The sequence below is a fragment of the Aspergillus pseudodeflectus genome (genome assembly GCF_044049435.1).
Source record: "Aspergillus pseudodeflectus strain CBS 756.74 chromosome Unknown BJX68scaffold_25, whole genome shotgun sequence".
Taxonomy (NCBI): domain Eukaryota; kingdom Fungi; phylum Ascomycota; class Eurotiomycetes; order Eurotiales; family Aspergillaceae; genus Aspergillus; species Aspergillus pseudodeflectus.
Genome location: NW_027263801.1, coordinates 384,523 through 399,520, shown reverse-complemented (window position 1 = coordinate 399,520; position 14,998 = coordinate 384,523). Strand labels below are relative to the sequence as shown.

The following is a 14,998-nucleotide window of genomic DNA, read 5'->3' as shown; positions in this document are numbered from 1 at the left end:
CATCTGCTAAGAGTGCCGTTGTTCCGTGTGGGCTCGTCCAGTTGGCGTTGCGGCAATATCAGCGCTAGTATTCGAGGCCAAACCGGAAGGATCAGCGATAACATCGTGAGCGCATCCACGAGGGATTCATCTGTGCCATATTCGTCTGGAACTCGGCTATATCTCCCTTGAACGACTTGTACGGCGCGAGATATGTCCGGAACGCCGCGCACACGGGTGGCTCGAGGGCAACGATGCCAGGGGCGAGTTCGGCCATGACGATGGATACCTCACTGTAAACTAATCTCGATCAAGAATCAATTGGACAACGTTGGACATCAACCGGAAATGTGGAAATGGTGGGTGATTTAACGATCCAACATGGGGCTGAGCCTAGCAGCTGGGATCTTAACAAGGCGCAACTGTAGGCGCCGATGGCTGCAGACTTGGCGGCGCGCGTTTGATCGCTGTTGGTTGGCACAGCCCTCCTGCTCGTATCTGGGGCCTGGGAAGCGCCTGGGATCTGGAAGCCGGCCCAGTCCAGGAGACTCGTCGATCGGATTTGTTTTTTCTTGTGGATTGGGCAAGAGACGTGGAGAAATGCATGAAGAACTGCTTGATCTTCGGAGTGGTATGAATGGCGAGAAATCAAAAGGCGATGTTGGTTGTTGAGGAGAGGAGAGGGTCAAGAAGCGAGTTGGAGCTCTTCTCGACGTTCTTGCCTTGCCCAACCGGACTCATGCAGCGCGCCAACGCACCAGTAGCCTTGAATCACCAGCTTGACCAGAATCCCGATATGTCTGGAAAGGAACGAGCGCTGAGATAATTACTGTATGTATCTATTACTCTATGTATCTAAAGTGCGGATAAAACCCCCTCGCCTTTCGACTCCAGGCTCTTACTTGGAGACTTGCGCAACATGAACCATACTCAACGTATACAGGGAGCAGAGTCGAGGTCTCAAACCAGAAGCTCACGTAATCGCTATGGATTTGGTCAAGACCATGGAGCAGCGCAACCTTGAGCTAATCAGCCTGAGTAGTTAGCAAGAAGCAAAGAAACTGGAGGATATCAAGGAGAGACGGTCATTGACCAGCATGACATGATTTTGTCAATTCAAGCCACGAGCGTTGTCCTAATTCACTTCTCTAACAAGAGTCGGCATTATCGTGAAGTATTTATGCATACCACGGCAGCATACGCAAGTTGCCAGGGATCCCAGCCTAAATTGGGAAATGCCAGGAGCTTAAATCCACTGACAGAGTTTGAACTTGATGTTCACGCTTCACATAGAGCTATGAATTCGATGGTGAATAATCAAGGTTACACACTGTAGGATGCGGTCATGGTCATCTGCCACGTGGAAATTGATAGGACGACGGGGCCGCAAATCGTGAATTCTTCTACGGGCGGACTAATGAGCGGTCGGTCATTCCTTTCTGTTGAGCCCGCTTGGGGACCTGGATGCGTGGTCATATATTGAATCTTGTAAGCCAGAATATAATCTTCATAGATTGGGAAGAAAGGACTCAAGGCTTGTAAAAGGCTATGGACGGCCGCAAGGCGCTCCACTAATGCGCAAGCGCCCACCAACCAGCTTGGACTACCTGACACCTCTAGTAGAAGATGTATTATTCCAAGTTGTACCAGGGCAGAGCTGCAATCTATACTGGTGGAGACAAGCTCAGTTTCCCAGCAGACTAGCGGCCCATTCCGCTCATCCTCCAGATTCCGCCAATTGATCTGTAGGCTGTGGAGTTAGCGAATATACTTGTCACTCTTGCTTACTCCGTAGTGCATGTGGCACCGTAGTCTAAGCATTAGGCAGTGGCGAGTAGCCTGGTCTTAGCTTACTTCACCATCATGGATGGCTTTCCCAACCCGGACAGGGCGTTGACAGTCGGAAAACCTATATATACCGTCCAACATCCCACTAAATCTTTCCGTAAAACATCACAATTCAATTCCTTCCGCTTATCTTCCCACACATTCCTCCGTTGTCCTCGGAAATCCACCATGAAGCTCCCCTCCGTCCTTAGCACCACCGCCGCCGCCCTTCTCATCGGCAACGCCAGCGCCTTCTCCGGCCAGATGGCGGCGGGTGAGTACACCCTCTCTGCGCAGCTAGGATACGGCCAGTCAATCACCCTCACCGACTACTACACGGGCTCCCAGTACTATGCCTGGCTTTACGGCGGCTTCAATGCCTGCGTCAATAACAAGTGTACTGTGCAGTACGTATACATGCCTTCCCTTCCTCGAGAGTTGCAGTCTGTCCCCGGGTGGTGGTTACCCACAGCAGAGGAGAGAGGAGACACATTACCGCCCGCCTGTCCCCTCCCCACTCACAGAGACACCAGTAACTCGGATGAAAGAAAGAAAGCAAATGACTTCCTTGACATTAGGCTGACGGTTCATGATTGAACTAAAATACAGTATGCGCGAGACTACCGCGCCAGCCACATACAAGTTTGACGCGCTAATGTGGAGGACCAATGACGGGTGCCACAATATCGATTTCCAGGGTGCTCTTGATGCGGGCCATGGATACTGCTGCGGGTCCTTGCCTTGTGATTTTACTGCGTGAATGTGTGGTGTCCACTGTGAGTGGATTTGTTGTGCTCTGTTCTATGGAGAGTTACTGGGGGGTGTACTAGTATATAGTGAAGTATGATGCAGCGAAAGAGCAGGTACTGCCTGTGTCGAATACAATAACAGTTGGAGTTGTGGGCATGGTATAAGATGTGATATTTCTAAGCCTGTCTGTAGAGTGTCAATAGAACTCCATCCTGATAATAATTATTATGCTTAAAACATCCGCACATCACCTACGTTTGTCTCATCATATCTATCTATTCTACTCGTGTTGGAAGTCCGGTTCCCTTTCACTCAGAATGGGGTTTAGCGCCGCACTTGTGGCCCTTTCCTTTTTAGGAAAGAGGTCCTTCCAGCGGTTTCTTCCTTCTTCATCATCTCTCGTTCGCTAGATAGCTCAATGCATCGTTCTTCCATCACAGCCTCTTTTGTCAACTCGTAGCCATCCAGGTAATACAACTTTCAAGCACCTAATGACCCCACTAGCAAACACTGAACCCCCCTCCCTATTATCCGACTTCAAGCTCGAATATCACAAGGCAGGGAGCCACAACAGTATCCATGATGCGCGTCCAAGTAGCCATTAAAGTCAATATTGTGGCAGCCATCGTCGGTCCTCCAGATTTTCGCAGCAAAGTTGTACAGCCCCGGCGTTTGTTCGATGAACCTGAGTAGTCCCACAAGTCAGTCGGACGCCAGTACGTTGAGTACTATCCCAAATGCGCTAACCCGGCTGTTCGGTGGCTCAAGTGCCAACAGAAGACAACCTCAAAAGGAAAGCACTCACGAGGCCCAGCATTGAAGCCCTATGGAATGGCTCAGGCTGACTGAGAAGTGGCCCGCATCCAGCCGGCCACGGCGAAACTCCGTATATAATCCACGGGTAATGGAAGTTCTTTGCAACAGATCCACACAGGGTCAAGCGATGGGTCACGGTCGGCTACATCTCAGACGGAGAGCGAAATAGGGTAGGAGATATCCAACTCGAAATCATGCAGTGAGCTCGAGCCAGAGTTATCGAACTAATCCAAGCGCTCAAAGGAATGCCGCCTGCGTATACCAGCGCCATATAGATGCATTATTCAACATTGGTCAAACTCCCGGCATAAACTTATCGTACTCGAGCCACAGCTTGGACGATATTCCGCCCCACACTGAGACATCAAACAGCTGCGCAATGTCAGATTGTTCGGCCTGAGACGCCCAATCGCCGGCGCTCATCCCATTCTTGTCCAGTGTGGTAGCATCCGCTCCGAGATCAAGGAGCAGCTTCGCACTGGACAACTGCCCTTTCCAAGCCGCCCAATGAAGACTTGTCACTCCATTACGGTCGCGAATCTTGACATCGCCACCGTGTTGCACAAGGAGTGAGATGACTTCCGTTTCTCCGTTGCCAGCTGCCCAGAAGAGCGGGGTCCAGCCTCGCCGGTCTTTTGCGTTGACGCGTGCTTCGGGGTGCTGGAGGAGAGTTTTTACTACCGCAGTGTGGCCCTGTCCTGCCGCGAGGTACAATGCGTCTCGCCTGTCGGCGTCAAGCGCGCGAGGTCCGGCTCCACACTCGATCAGTGTATTGACGCTGTCCAGGTAGCCATCGTACGCGGCTATATGCAATGGCGTAATACCTAGATTGTCCCGCTCATTCACACTGGCACCTAGACTGGTTAGTAACCGAATTATTCCGGTCTGATTTGCCGCGGTTGCCAGATGCAACGCTGTGTGGCCATTCTTGCTGCGCAAATTGACATTGTTCTGCACCTGGGAGAGGGCTTGCACCACCTCAACATGTCCATGAATCGCCGCGTGTGTCAGTGCCGTTCGTTCAGTATCGTCGGTATCGAAACATAGCTCGGGACGCCAGTCAATGAACCGTTGAACGACACGTTCATGTCCCATGGCCGCAGCTCTGCTTAATGGTGTAAAGCTGTCCTTGTCTTTGGCACAGGGGTCAGCGCCATGGTCTAACAGAAGCTGCACTGCCTCCGGCTGGTTATTTGCGGCAGCTAGATAAATCGCGGTTTTCCCCTTCCTATCACCAGTTTGTATCGAAGGCGGGACCTGCGCAAGTGCCGGGTTCAGGATGCGCTTTGGGGAGCGCAGTCTATACTCAATATAGTGCTGGTCAAGCAAGTATTGCATGGCCGTCAGATGGCCATGATGCGAAGCCCAGTGAAGAGGCGACCACTGCTCCGCCGAGTCTGGAGTATGATATCTGGCACCTTTACCCATTAAAAACCGGACGATATCAGGGTTTGGACATTGTGCGGCGAGATGAAGCGGCGTGAGACCCTGCGAGTCCCGGTCATTGACACTATACTCGGTCGAGAGCAATTTGACTATCTCAAAGTGCCCGCGCAGAGCAGCCCAATGAAGGCCGGTCCGGCCCCCAGCAAATCCCACCCCGAGGTCAGCTTTGCGGTTCATCAAAAATTGCACCATTTGCTCCGATCCATGCATAGTAGCCACTTGGAATACACTTTTTCCCCCAACAAGGCCCTCAACGGAGGCACCCTGACACAGGATAATTTCAGCCACTTCCACCAAGCTGTTCCGTGTTGCTGCGTGTAACAGCTGTAGCTGAAACTGATCAATACCCCCTGGGTTGGACAGGGCAGGCATTTGCTGTTGAAGGTTTCTCCGCAGCCAGGTGCCCAGGAAGTGGGAAATGGCCTTGTCACGTACGTCTGGCAGGACTTTGTGAAAAAGGCCTTGCGCGTCCAAGGCTCTGGAAGCCTTGGAGATGTGGTAGACGAGTGAAGGGAGGATATATCGAAGTAACAGCCAGTTGTTCAAGTGCTTCACGTAGGCGTCAAACATCTCCAGCTTCCAAGATTCAACTGGGTCAAAGCGCTCACTCCTTGCAATTAGCTGCAAATAGTATAGACAGCAGCGTGCTATACTAGCATGAATCGTGTCCTCGGCGTCCATCTTATACAAGGTCTGAGCCGTACGTTCGCCCGGGGCCGAGCCATTCGGGTGTAAAAATTCTCGGACTGTCTGGTGAATGAGTTGAACCACATTTCCCTCTGCTTGGGCGTTATTCTACGCAGTAAAAGCGACACACGCCATGACACACCTTTTATTTCCAGAAAGTTCCCACCACAGTGTATAATCCGGGTCTCCATGCTCTGAATCAGCTCGTCCTCGAAAGAATCTTCCGTGACATCATGTTCATTCTCGAGAATGGCCTTCATCGCTAGTAGATGTTGTATCTCGGTGACGGTCAACGAGCGTTCCGCAAATAAGGCGAGCTGAAACATGTTGCGCCCGTCTTCAGTATCCTGCCTTGTTCCATGGTTAAGGTTGTTTAGCATGTGCAGGTAGAATGCTTCTAGCTTTGTCGGAAGGTCAAGTAACTTTTTGAAAACATCTCGCTTTCGGAATCCCCTTTCGGCACAGAGCTGAAGCTCATTGCGTATGAGATGGACCCAGAGAAAAACGCCTTCGGCGGTCTCGACAATGTACTCAGTCGCCTCTCGCAACAATCTGCCCGTGAATCGTAGTTCGGGACCAAGGAAGGACAAAGCAAACGTTCGGATGTCAGCTTCTGTTTCGTCTTGCATTCGCATCACGTTCATCGCAGCAGCGGTTCGTACGCTATGTTGAACATATGTCATTGGTCGGCTCGCCATGAAGACTCTGAAGACGCATGGCCCAGATTGATTGCAAAGGGTTAACAGGAAAGTTAGCACATCACGTCTTTCAGAGTCCTCAGATTCATCCAGTGCATCAAGGATCAAGAATATCTCTTTTTCTACAGGATGGCCAGCTATGGACAGAAAGATTCTCTGCAGCCAGATCACTTTCCAGTCAATCGCCTTTGGGGCACACTCTGCTCGGGCGCTGCGGTATTCGCGTTGGAAATGGTAGAAGAGGGTAGGATCCTGGTCGAGAATATTCCAGAGGATCCCTTGTAGCATGTTGCGGTGGCTTCTTTCGCCATCACCATCACGGTGACTATAAAAGAAGTCTGCAATAACTGGCGTAGCTTTGAAGACAATCTTTGAACGAAGACGCTCCCTTAGATACTTTGCCAGTGTACTCTTACCGCTACCAGGCTTTCCTTCAAGGAGAAATAGTTTAGACGTGGTTGAAGTCGACCATTCGAGGTACTGGGGGTGTTGCCAAAGCCATTGTAATGAGTCTCGATGGTGATCATTAATCTTGCTATATCGAGTATTGTCGAAGAAAAGCGTTGACAGGCAGCCTGTATCGTCAGTACCGCACTTTGTCTTGAGGAACCTTTACTCACTTTGACGCTCCAGATCGTACTGAATATGCAACAGATGCATTGACTGCCAGCTGTCCTGGAGAGCGGTGTTTGTCGTGCCAGTAACAAGGATCTTCAATTGAGACGATCCTTCTCCAAAGGCACGTAGCTCATCGTTGAGGCTTCGAGCAAAGTCTAATAAGGAACTGTCCCAACTGCGTGTACTTTGTATAACGACCAGGAAACTCCTATGTTGATGCATCAGAGCGGCCATGAGCCCAGCGCAGCGTCTCGCGGACTCTAATCCAAGCAAGGTCTGCAAGAGTCGGACAAAGCCCTCTCGGCTGTATGCGGTGTATCGGTGTCTAGACAGTTGGTCCCTATCATTCGAAGAGAGGTTACTTAGCACCGAGCGAAGAAAACGAAGCAGGGCCATTTTGGCCTCATCCGCAGGGAGGCTCTCAAGGAGAACTGAGAGAGCGGCTTGTACAAAGGATCGTGAGAAGGAGTGGGTGTTAAACATGTCAGTCCAAGACAGTCTGAAGGAGATGCGGCCGCTCTCGCTTGAGTGTGTCTGCTGTATGGCCGACACAACACTGTCGAGAGTGTCGTGGTCGGTAGCGGACAGGCAAAGTACGGCGTCTTTGCCGTTCGCCTTACTCCAGGCGTAATAATCGACATTCTTTAGTACCCAGTATGAGCCTGGGTCAGTGGAGTCGATGGCGGGCCTAGGTACATGCATGACTCGAGGTACTGCCTTGAGCATTTGGAGAACCTGAGTTGCGTTCAACCCTGACAGAGACAGCTCCAGACCGCTCTCCCACTCTACAGCATAATCAGCACCGTCTCGAAGTGGGTAGAGCGGTGCTCACCGTTTGAACTAAGAGCCGTTCCGACTCGGGTGACACCCTGTTGCTGATTTTTCGAGGGAGTGGTCTGTCCTGGCAGGGCCTGTATGAGCTCGCTCGCAAACGCAGCAGCTGTCATGGCCGCATACGGCTGCCATTGTTTATTCTTGTGTGAGTCGGAGTAGTCACAGATGCCTCTGATAACTAGACATGGTAGGATGTTCATGAGACCTGCAGCCTCCATCTCGAAGCAGATGACTCCAAGTTCCTTTCTCAGGCGCTCTCTGGTCGCCCCATGCTTCATTACTTGATTTCCGCTTGCAATCAAGCCCTGAAAGACTCGGGGCGAGGTATCCTGGCGAGGCCGGCGTTGAACTAATCTCGAACGGTCGCAGTGCTCGCAAGTTGCCGTTGCGCAATGATCGTACCCCGGGTGGAATAGCAGGTCGTTGTCCTGGCCCTGGTGTGAGAAATCTGGAGCTAGTTTGGGATACTGCGAGAAAGCGGACTCGAGTAGCTCTGGGATGCGATTTCCCTTCATGAGATGCTCAGCCTCCACGTACGTGAGCGCCTTCAGCAGCTCCTCCGGTGGCTGATTTAGCGAACCAACACGCTCAAACGAGCCATTCCCATGCTCCTTGCCAAAATCGAATTGGATCACACCCCCAGAGCCACGACCAGGCTTACTTACCACAACATCGCCCAGTCGAATGTCGGTGTCGTCGTGCGGGGCACCACCACCAATACCGACCATCAAGCCGTACTTGAGCCGCCTGAACGTCTGACGCATCCGGGTTCCAACAACAGCAGCAGATGTGACTCCATAGATTCCGGCTGGCAGACAGGTTATGACAATATTGTACGAGGCGATGCGACCGAGACAGTAGTTGTTGTCGTCGTTGGGATCCTGGTCGGCCGGCTTTTCGTGCTCCTCATCCAGCATCGCTCTTGCCGCCGTCATCTCCACGGCAAGAGCGCAGATCCACGCAATGGAATACTCGCTGCTTGGGAGAGAAACCATCGTGCACTACCGACACCTTTTTGCTGCGATGTGGGAAATTGCAGAGACGCGCAGTTTGCCCGCCATACCCCTCATCGCAGCTGAGGCTGCCATATGGCAGCCCTATAGTACCCGATATTATACCGGCTCGGAAAAGCGTCCACCCGGTTGCTCAGGCCTCTCTGTGGACTAATAGGAGCCTCGGGCCCGGCTACGTACCGTCAAATATAATAGGAGTCTGTTGGAGAGAGCCTTATGGGCCAAAGAAGTAGCGTAGGCAAGTGCTAAGGTCTGCTGGTATATATTAGCCCGCTAGCCGGATGTACATCTTGGTCTAGGAGTAATTCTTAAATACTTTCTTCTTTTATATGAGGGACTTTTGCTCGTTTCCTTTTGGTTTGTTTCTCCATTAAGGGCATTTGTCAGGCAGCGCCCCCTCGCACAGCTTGAGGCTACAGGAGTAGAATATTACTACTATAACTACCGTGGTTGATGCTACTGCTACTACAATAATCACCCGATTTGATGACGCGGCCCAGTCACGCCACACTTGCCCGGGCGAGTCCATAATCCAGTCTTCCAGGACCTCTATATGATCGCCCTTGTAGAAGCAGATGCTGGGCAATGTGCTAAAGCATATACATGGCGCTAGAAACACACGCGAAGACATTTCCTTCAACCAATTGAAACTATTCTACAACTGTAGCTTATAGTTACCAACTCAACTTCTAGTCCTTTCAAAGTCTTGAGTCTCCTACCTGCGCCCCAAATGCAGTCTCGAGGTTGGCGTTTAGAATGCGCTTTACTATTCCTTCCAAATCCTCCTCGGTTAATGAATTTGCGCCAATCGATCTCCAAGCAATAATCCCATCTGGACGGACAAGAACTGCCCCATGATCTCCTACTCCTGTCAGTTCACCCCACTTGCCCCCTTCATCAACCCAGTCCTCTCCACCAAGTATCTGCACATCCAGCAACTTCGATTCCTCCAGAAGGCCAGCCCATTCCTTGGCCTTGGTAAGAAGCACGCATTTATCCCTCCGCACAAGATCTCTCGTGGATCTCCTGACCCCGTCCCTCACAACCCAGAAGTGCGGCATATAGTGCCTTGGGATCGTGGACGGGTGGTAAGTGCAGACATCAAACTCCCCATTGTCACCAATCTGTCCATCGTGTCGTGTCGCCTCCCCCTCATTATCCATATCAACAGATGGATAGAACCACCCTGCCTCTGCGCCGGGGGCATGGAACTCCTGATCCAGCGCTCTCTGTGCTGCCCTTACTGCATCCCGCACCTGCCCATGCAGTGGATGGTTCTCGTCAAAGTATACATCGAACGAGGCCTAGTTCTCCGCAGCGCTCTTGGGAGGATTCATCCAAAGTGCGCGGTTCATGCCAAGTGAGTGACACCGCAGATTGAACAAGCTCGTCTCCGTGGGTGGAGAGAGATGGATGCTAGGAGGCCTACAGGGCCGCCGCCAATAATTATCACGGACATTTTGCGGGTTAGTGGGGGATTTTCAGTACGGGAAGAGGAGGTAGAGGCCAGGGAGGGGATGAGGAGAGAAGGAGGGAGGGAAGGAGTGTCCGTGGGTGTTATCTATTCTCTTCAAGTATGGATGTTCTACTAGTTCTACATACACTGCGTGCGGGGTGCTTGTGAGGGCTGGGTCATAGGATATGCATAGCCCATTGTCACCATAATAAGCAACAGCCAAGACAACTAACCTACCCGATACACGTTCTGTGTGGCCAGAATCAGTACCTTTTGAAGGCCTGATACACACAAGACAGGCTAAACAGAGGCTAGGACCTCTCTACATTCGAAACCCCCGTACAGTTCTGCAAGACCTCAGCGACCCTGAACATGCCCACTTCTATAATAGCGCACTCCCGTACCACCACCCTACCCTCATCGCTTAACCTGCCCTGAATATCTGCCGTGCTGTAGCAGGACCCAAGTAGCATCGAAGTAAGCATCACCAGCCCGCGGACTGTTTTTGCTGGTTGTTCTGAAGCTCCAGATGATGGTGACGTGTGCGATGTGGAAGAAGAAGTTTAGACCAGCTGTGGCGTAGCAGATGCCAGTGGGTGATAGCAATGGAAAACTGGCTAAGCCTATATAAGGCCAACGGCTCAATGCCTGCATATACGCATGCCACGGAGTAATCTGACACCTAAAGTTTGAATATGGATGGCTTTTTTTCTGGATATTGGTATCCGAGTAGCAGGCTAGGAATACCCTGCAATCCCACAAGGCAGTCCCATGAAGGCCCCATAACTGGATGGTATGCTATGGGCTCTTCAGTCTCTAAAGCTACATAATATTGCAGCATTAATTGAACCAATGCTTTTATATAACATCTAGGTCACTACCGCCATTCCATTGGCTGGTTGGCGTACAAGGCTTGCAAATCATTTCTCGTCCCAGCATAGTCTGCCCTCGTATTTCTCCACTGGCCCCCACCCCGCTAGTGCCTGCAACTCAGCCGCAGAGCCCGGGGGCTTTCTTCCCCTCCATTAACAAGCACTTGCCTTGCCCAAGCGTGTTCCTGGATGTCTCAACTTGCATTAGAAGCGAACCTTTGACTGGTCCAGACACCAACTTGGCGGATACCAAGTCTCAACAAACTCACCGCTCGCCCTCGACACCAAGAAATGTCCCCACAGCCTCCTATCAGGGCTAAAAGTGTGGAGTGTTGATTGAGGTTACAGGACGGACTTAGGCCCGTAACCTTGGAGGCTTGCCCCTGGTCCCGCTCCCTGTAATGAGGAAAAGGCTCGAAAAACCAAACCATCCTCGCCTCAAGGGTACATAAACCTCGTAAAGGGTCCAGTTCGGACTTAAGCAGACACCCCTCAACCTCCACTCCCACAAACAAAGTACGCCTCCCCTTCCAGTTCCCCTTGGGAGACCTCACACTTACCTCACACTCCCCAGCTCTTCATAACCAAACAACCAACTCACAACATTCCACCATGCACCTCTCCGTCAAAACAACCCTCCTCGCCCTGGCAACGCTACTCCCACTAGCTTTGGGCGAGGCCCAGCCCCAACCGACGTACGCATACGTTGCCCCCGGCTTCTCGTGCCCCGCGTCATCGCAGGGAGAATATCGGTGTGCGGGAGACGGGGCTACCATTGTCATCTGCCACAACCAAGTGTGGCAATCTAGCGCTGTGTGCGGAGCGGGATGCTGCGGATATAATAATGTAAACCATCAGACTTATTGTTATTGCTAGAGATGGGGCATGAAGGGGCTGATGCGTGGATGGATGCATTGGATGTGGAATGGCTGAGGCGAGGCGAGGCGGGGAGGCTTAGAGGCTTGGCCCGTGTAGGGCTGGAGGCTCGCCCCGCTCCGTGTCAGGAACAGAATGCAACCTAAACGCTATCCATATAAACCCCATAAACCCTCCCATCTCTAACTTGAATCTCAATCCTTTTCACCAACCTACACTCCCACGATAAAAAAGTACGCTTCCTCCCAGAAAAACCAAGAAACCAATCTCACACTCCCCAGTTCCCCACGAACAGTCGACTCAACTCTCAACCATCCCACTCAATCAAAATGCAACTCTTCAAAACAATCATCATCGCCTTAGCGACCCTCCTCCCCCTGGCTCTAACCCAGTCCGTGCCCGTCCCAACAAATCCCGTCGGTAACGGCTTGCCATGCTCCAGCGGGCTTAATGGTGCATACCATTGTTCAAACGACCGGTCTAGCATTCAGATCTGCGATAACGGGACGTGGAGAACTAGCGCTCTGTGTGGGTTGCGCTGCTGCGATTACAACAGCGGGAATGCTTTGCCCTACTGCTATTGCTAGATAGACCGTGAAAAAAATGGTGAAGTCGGTTGACGGGTATGGAATTGATGGGCGAGTGGACCCTGGACGAGGTGTGGGTGAGAGGAGGGACGAATCCGCGGGTTGTATATAAAACGCCTTGTTGTACTGGTGAGCAATAATTGGTCTTTATGAGCAAGCAAGCGGGCCGGTTATTAGATTCAGTACCTATGCCTCACTCAGCCTCAAAACGAAAAGGACTATTCTAGGCTGGATCAGGCCTGCCTTGTTCCTCATTATTATCCTTGTTAACCCAATAGAACCATTCGCCCTAGCCAAAATATCCTCCACGACGCCCTCATCCAGCACCAAGTCACATGGCCTGGTAATATGCGTATCCCTCAATTCCGTCTCCTTCAGAATGGGACAGAACGGGTACATGCTATTCCCATCCTTAGCCCCGAACGTATCCTCTTCAAATCAAGCATCCCAAAATTACCAACCTGCCACGCAAGCGCAAAGTGATCCTCCCCCGTCGTCATCACCCGGTTCCTGAACCAGCTAGATACTTAATCAACCCCCGCTAAGGCCATCGCCCAACCATTATCAGTCTAGTCGTCCTTAGCCCTAACTCTGGCCTAGCACTGGAGTAAACTGACATTATGTATTAACATCCGCATCCTATCCTCGGTTCTGTAGTTCTAATACTCTGATTGTCGAAATATCGATTGGAAAGTTACGAAACCATCAAGGACCCTCTGACCTCGAGAGCAAACCTCAGTTAAGCGCCCGGAGCAGCAGCGCGCTTAGAGCATCAGTGTGATTGGTTAGTAGAGCATGTAAGCCAAGACACACGACGTCAAGGAGTCAACCCCCTTCTTTCCATGCACTTTATATCCCGTCCGTCGTAGGCCAGTGAGTAGAGAGCTCATCTCTCGAAGGAGGTCCTTTTCAACAAGGTGCGGCGATTCAATCGAATCTTTGATGTTCTTGAGCCTGTCGAGGAATATCGGCGCGGCGGCTATCATCCGGTGAACCTCCACGACGTCTTCAATGAGAGGTACAGGATTGTGGGAAAGTCGGCCTTTGGACAATTCTCAACTGTATGGCTCACACAGGATCAATTGTGGGTATGCCCCTTGTAAAAAGTCTTGCACGCTAACTCGGCTGTTCAAGACTCAATCGACAGGTCGCGTTGAAGATACAAAAGGCGGATGCTTCGGAAAGCAACCAAGAGCTCGATACATATCTTCTCCTCTCAGCCTCCAATATCGATCATCAAGGAAGAGGACATGTTCTTGAGTTGTTGGATCATTTCCGGCATGATGGTCCAAATGGAACGCACCTTTGTCTTGTGCTCCCCGCGATGGTATCTGATGGCAAAGATATGACACGATGCAGCCTATGTAAGAACAATCTCCAAGCAGCTCTTGCTGGGCCTTGATCTCCTCCATTCGCCAAGCGTCACTCACTGCGGTAGGTCGGCGCCTGATCGGGATTGAAAACTCGGTAGCTCTCTGACTTGATTGACGCAGACCTACAACCAGCCAATATCATGATTTCAACTGCACACAGAGATATTCTGCTAGAGCCTCCAGAGTTCAGTCTTGTCACATGGCTAGACGAAATGACAATGGATGATAGCGCACCGAAATATCTGATACCTTCGCAGAGACGTCGCGGACAGTTAGACGAGGCAGACTGCTCAGAACTCGTGGGCAAGATTGGGGACCTTGGTGGAGGTAGGGCTGCACCTATTTACATATTCATTTAAAATAGGTACAAAAAACTCTCATCAATCAGCTGTACAGAGTCAACCGTGCAATGACAAACCAGTTACTCCTACAGCTCTCCGTGCCCCCGAGCTCATCCATCGAAATAGTTGGAACTCCAGCATTGATATCTGGGCTTTGGGCTGCTTGGTATGGTTGTATAAACTTCCTTAGCCTGAGGCGCCCAATTGACGCGGGAAAAGATATTTGAACTGGCAACCAACGAACCGCTCTTTTCACTGGGAACATTGTGGATGAGGAGCATCTTGATCTTATCTGTCGACTGCTTGACGGCGATTGTCGCATAAATGAGACTTTTATACAGCATCTGTTCGACAGGTTGCCTGCGAACTTTGGTGCGACGAATATCAAGTCTTTTGCCTCCTTCCTCTGGCCGATGCTGCAATAGGACCCTCGGAAATGAAAGTCGGCTGCTGAGGTACTTCATGACCCCTTCCTGACTGAACATGTATCTGAAAAAGGGAAACATGATAGTGGGATGGAGTCGAGTGGGCAGTGATCCTACGGCCAGATGCTCCTTGGTCCTGGCCGTTTTTGTTCCACGCTAATATTCCTGTCCAGACGTAGCACCGATATCGGATTTGTCTTTTACTCATTCTGTTCAATAATATCAGACATTCTTCAATAGATGGATACATAAGGAGCGAGAAAAGGATCCCCTGCCTTGGAATTGGGAAAACCACGCATTCTAGCGCATGGCTATATTCTTCTAATGTGTTAGATGGCGACTGTAAAGGCACTAAATAACAAGATGTTGAGCCGGAGCATTTAGCTCACATCGGGGGTAC

The 14,998-nt window shown here is 51.2% G+C and overlaps 7 protein-coding genes across 7 annotated transcripts; 4 read left to right on the top strand and 3 right to left on the bottom strand.

Annotated features, from left to right (window-relative positions):
• Positions 1 to 27: 27 nt before the first annotated feature.
• On the bottom strand, positions 28 to 301 carry BJX68DRAFT_238640 (uncharacterized protein). Its single transcript, XM_071040392.1, has one exon. The coding sequence runs from the start codon at positions 254 to 256 to the stop codon at positions 92 to 94; it is 165 nt and encodes a 54-aa protein (XP_070898441.1). The 5' UTR covers positions 257 to 301; the 3' UTR covers positions 28 to 91.
• Positions 302 to 1,995: 1,694 nt separating this feature from the next.
• Positions 1,996 to 2,566, top strand: BJX68DRAFT_267608 (uncharacterized protein; the record flags this gene model as incomplete). Its single annotated transcript, XM_071045856.1, has 2 exons — positions 1,996 to 2,213; positions 2,416 to 2,566. The coding sequence occupies 2 exons, from the start codon at positions 1,996 to 1,998 to the stop codon at positions 2,564 to 2,566; spliced, it is 369 nt and encodes a 122-aa protein (XP_070898440.1).
• Positions 2,567 to 7,606: 5,040 nt separating this feature from the next.
• Positions 7,607 to 8,650, bottom strand: BJX68DRAFT_276264 (nucleoside phosphorylase domain-containing protein; the record flags this gene model as incomplete). The annotated part of the gene is made up of 2 exons (XM_071048054.1): positions 7,607 to 7,661; positions 7,779 to 8,650. 2 exons carry the CDS (start codon positions 8,648 to 8,650, stop codon positions 7,607 to 7,609), a joined length of 927 nt encoding a protein of 308 aa, XP_070898439.1.
• Positions 8,651 to 9,366: 716 nt separating this feature from the next.
• On the bottom strand, positions 9,367 to 10,127 carry BJX68DRAFT_267606 (uncharacterized protein; the record flags this gene model as incomplete). Its single annotated transcript, XM_071045855.1, has 2 exons — positions 9,367 to 9,972; positions 10,098 to 10,127. The coding sequence occupies 2 exons, from the start codon at positions 10,125 to 10,127 to the stop codon at positions 9,367 to 9,369; spliced, it is 636 nt and encodes a 211-aa protein (XP_070898438.1).
• A 1,316-nt stretch (positions 10,128 to 11,443) lies between these two features.
• Positions 11,444 to 12,083, top strand: BJX68DRAFT_238639 (uncharacterized protein). Its single transcript, XM_071040391.1, has 2 exons — positions 11,444 to 11,512; positions 11,571 to 12,083. Exon 2 carries the CDS (start codon positions 11,609 to 11,611, stop codon positions 11,870 to 11,872), a length of 264 nt encoding a protein of 87 aa, XP_070898437.1. The 5' UTR covers positions 11,444 to 11,512; positions 11,571 to 11,608; the 3' UTR covers positions 11,873 to 12,083.
• BJX68DRAFT_238638 (uncharacterized protein) lies at positions 12,071 to 12,712 on the top strand. The gene is made up of 2 exons (XM_071040390.1): positions 12,071 to 12,105; positions 12,154 to 12,712. Exon 2 carries the CDS (start codon positions 12,202 to 12,204, stop codon positions 12,457 to 12,459), a length of 258 nt encoding a protein of 85 aa, XP_070898436.1. The 5' UTR covers positions 12,071 to 12,105; positions 12,154 to 12,201; the 3' UTR covers positions 12,460 to 12,712.
• A 611-nt stretch (positions 12,713 to 13,323) lies between these two features.
• BJX68DRAFT_238636 (uncharacterized protein) lies at positions 13,324 to 14,014 on the top strand. Its single transcript, XM_071040389.1, has 3 exons — positions 13,324 to 13,520; positions 13,594 to 13,893; positions 13,953 to 14,014. Exons 1-2 carry the CDS (start codon positions 13,471 to 13,473, stop codon positions 13,859 to 13,861), a joined length of 318 nt encoding a protein of 105 aa, XP_070898435.1. The 5' UTR covers positions 13,324 to 13,470; the 3' UTR covers positions 13,862 to 13,893; positions 13,953 to 14,014.
• The last annotated feature ends 984 nt before the right edge of the window (positions 14,015 to 14,998 follow it).

Excerpts from the sequence above, each read along its gene's own strand:
- BJX68DRAFT_238640 (XM_071040392.1), bottom strand. The coding sequence starts at position 256 with ATGGCCGAACTCGCCCCTGGCATCGTTGCCCTCGAGCCACCCGTGTGC.
- BJX68DRAFT_238639 (XM_071040391.1), top strand. The coding sequence starts at position 11,609 with ATGCACCTCTCCGTCAAAACAACCCTCCTCGCCCTGGCAACGCTACTC.
- BJX68DRAFT_238638 (XM_071040390.1), top strand. The coding sequence starts at position 12,202 with ATGCAACTCTTCAAAACAATCATCATCGCCTTAGCGACCCTCCTCCCC.
- BJX68DRAFT_238636 (XM_071040389.1), top strand. The coding sequence starts at position 13,471 with ATGAGAGGTACAGGATTGTGGGAAAGTCGGCCTTTGGACAATTCTCAA. Across the intron at positions 13,521-13,593 it reads CCTTTGGACAATTCTCAACT|ACTCAATCGACAGGTCGCGT; the intron begins GTATGGCTCACA and ends CGGCTGTTCAAG.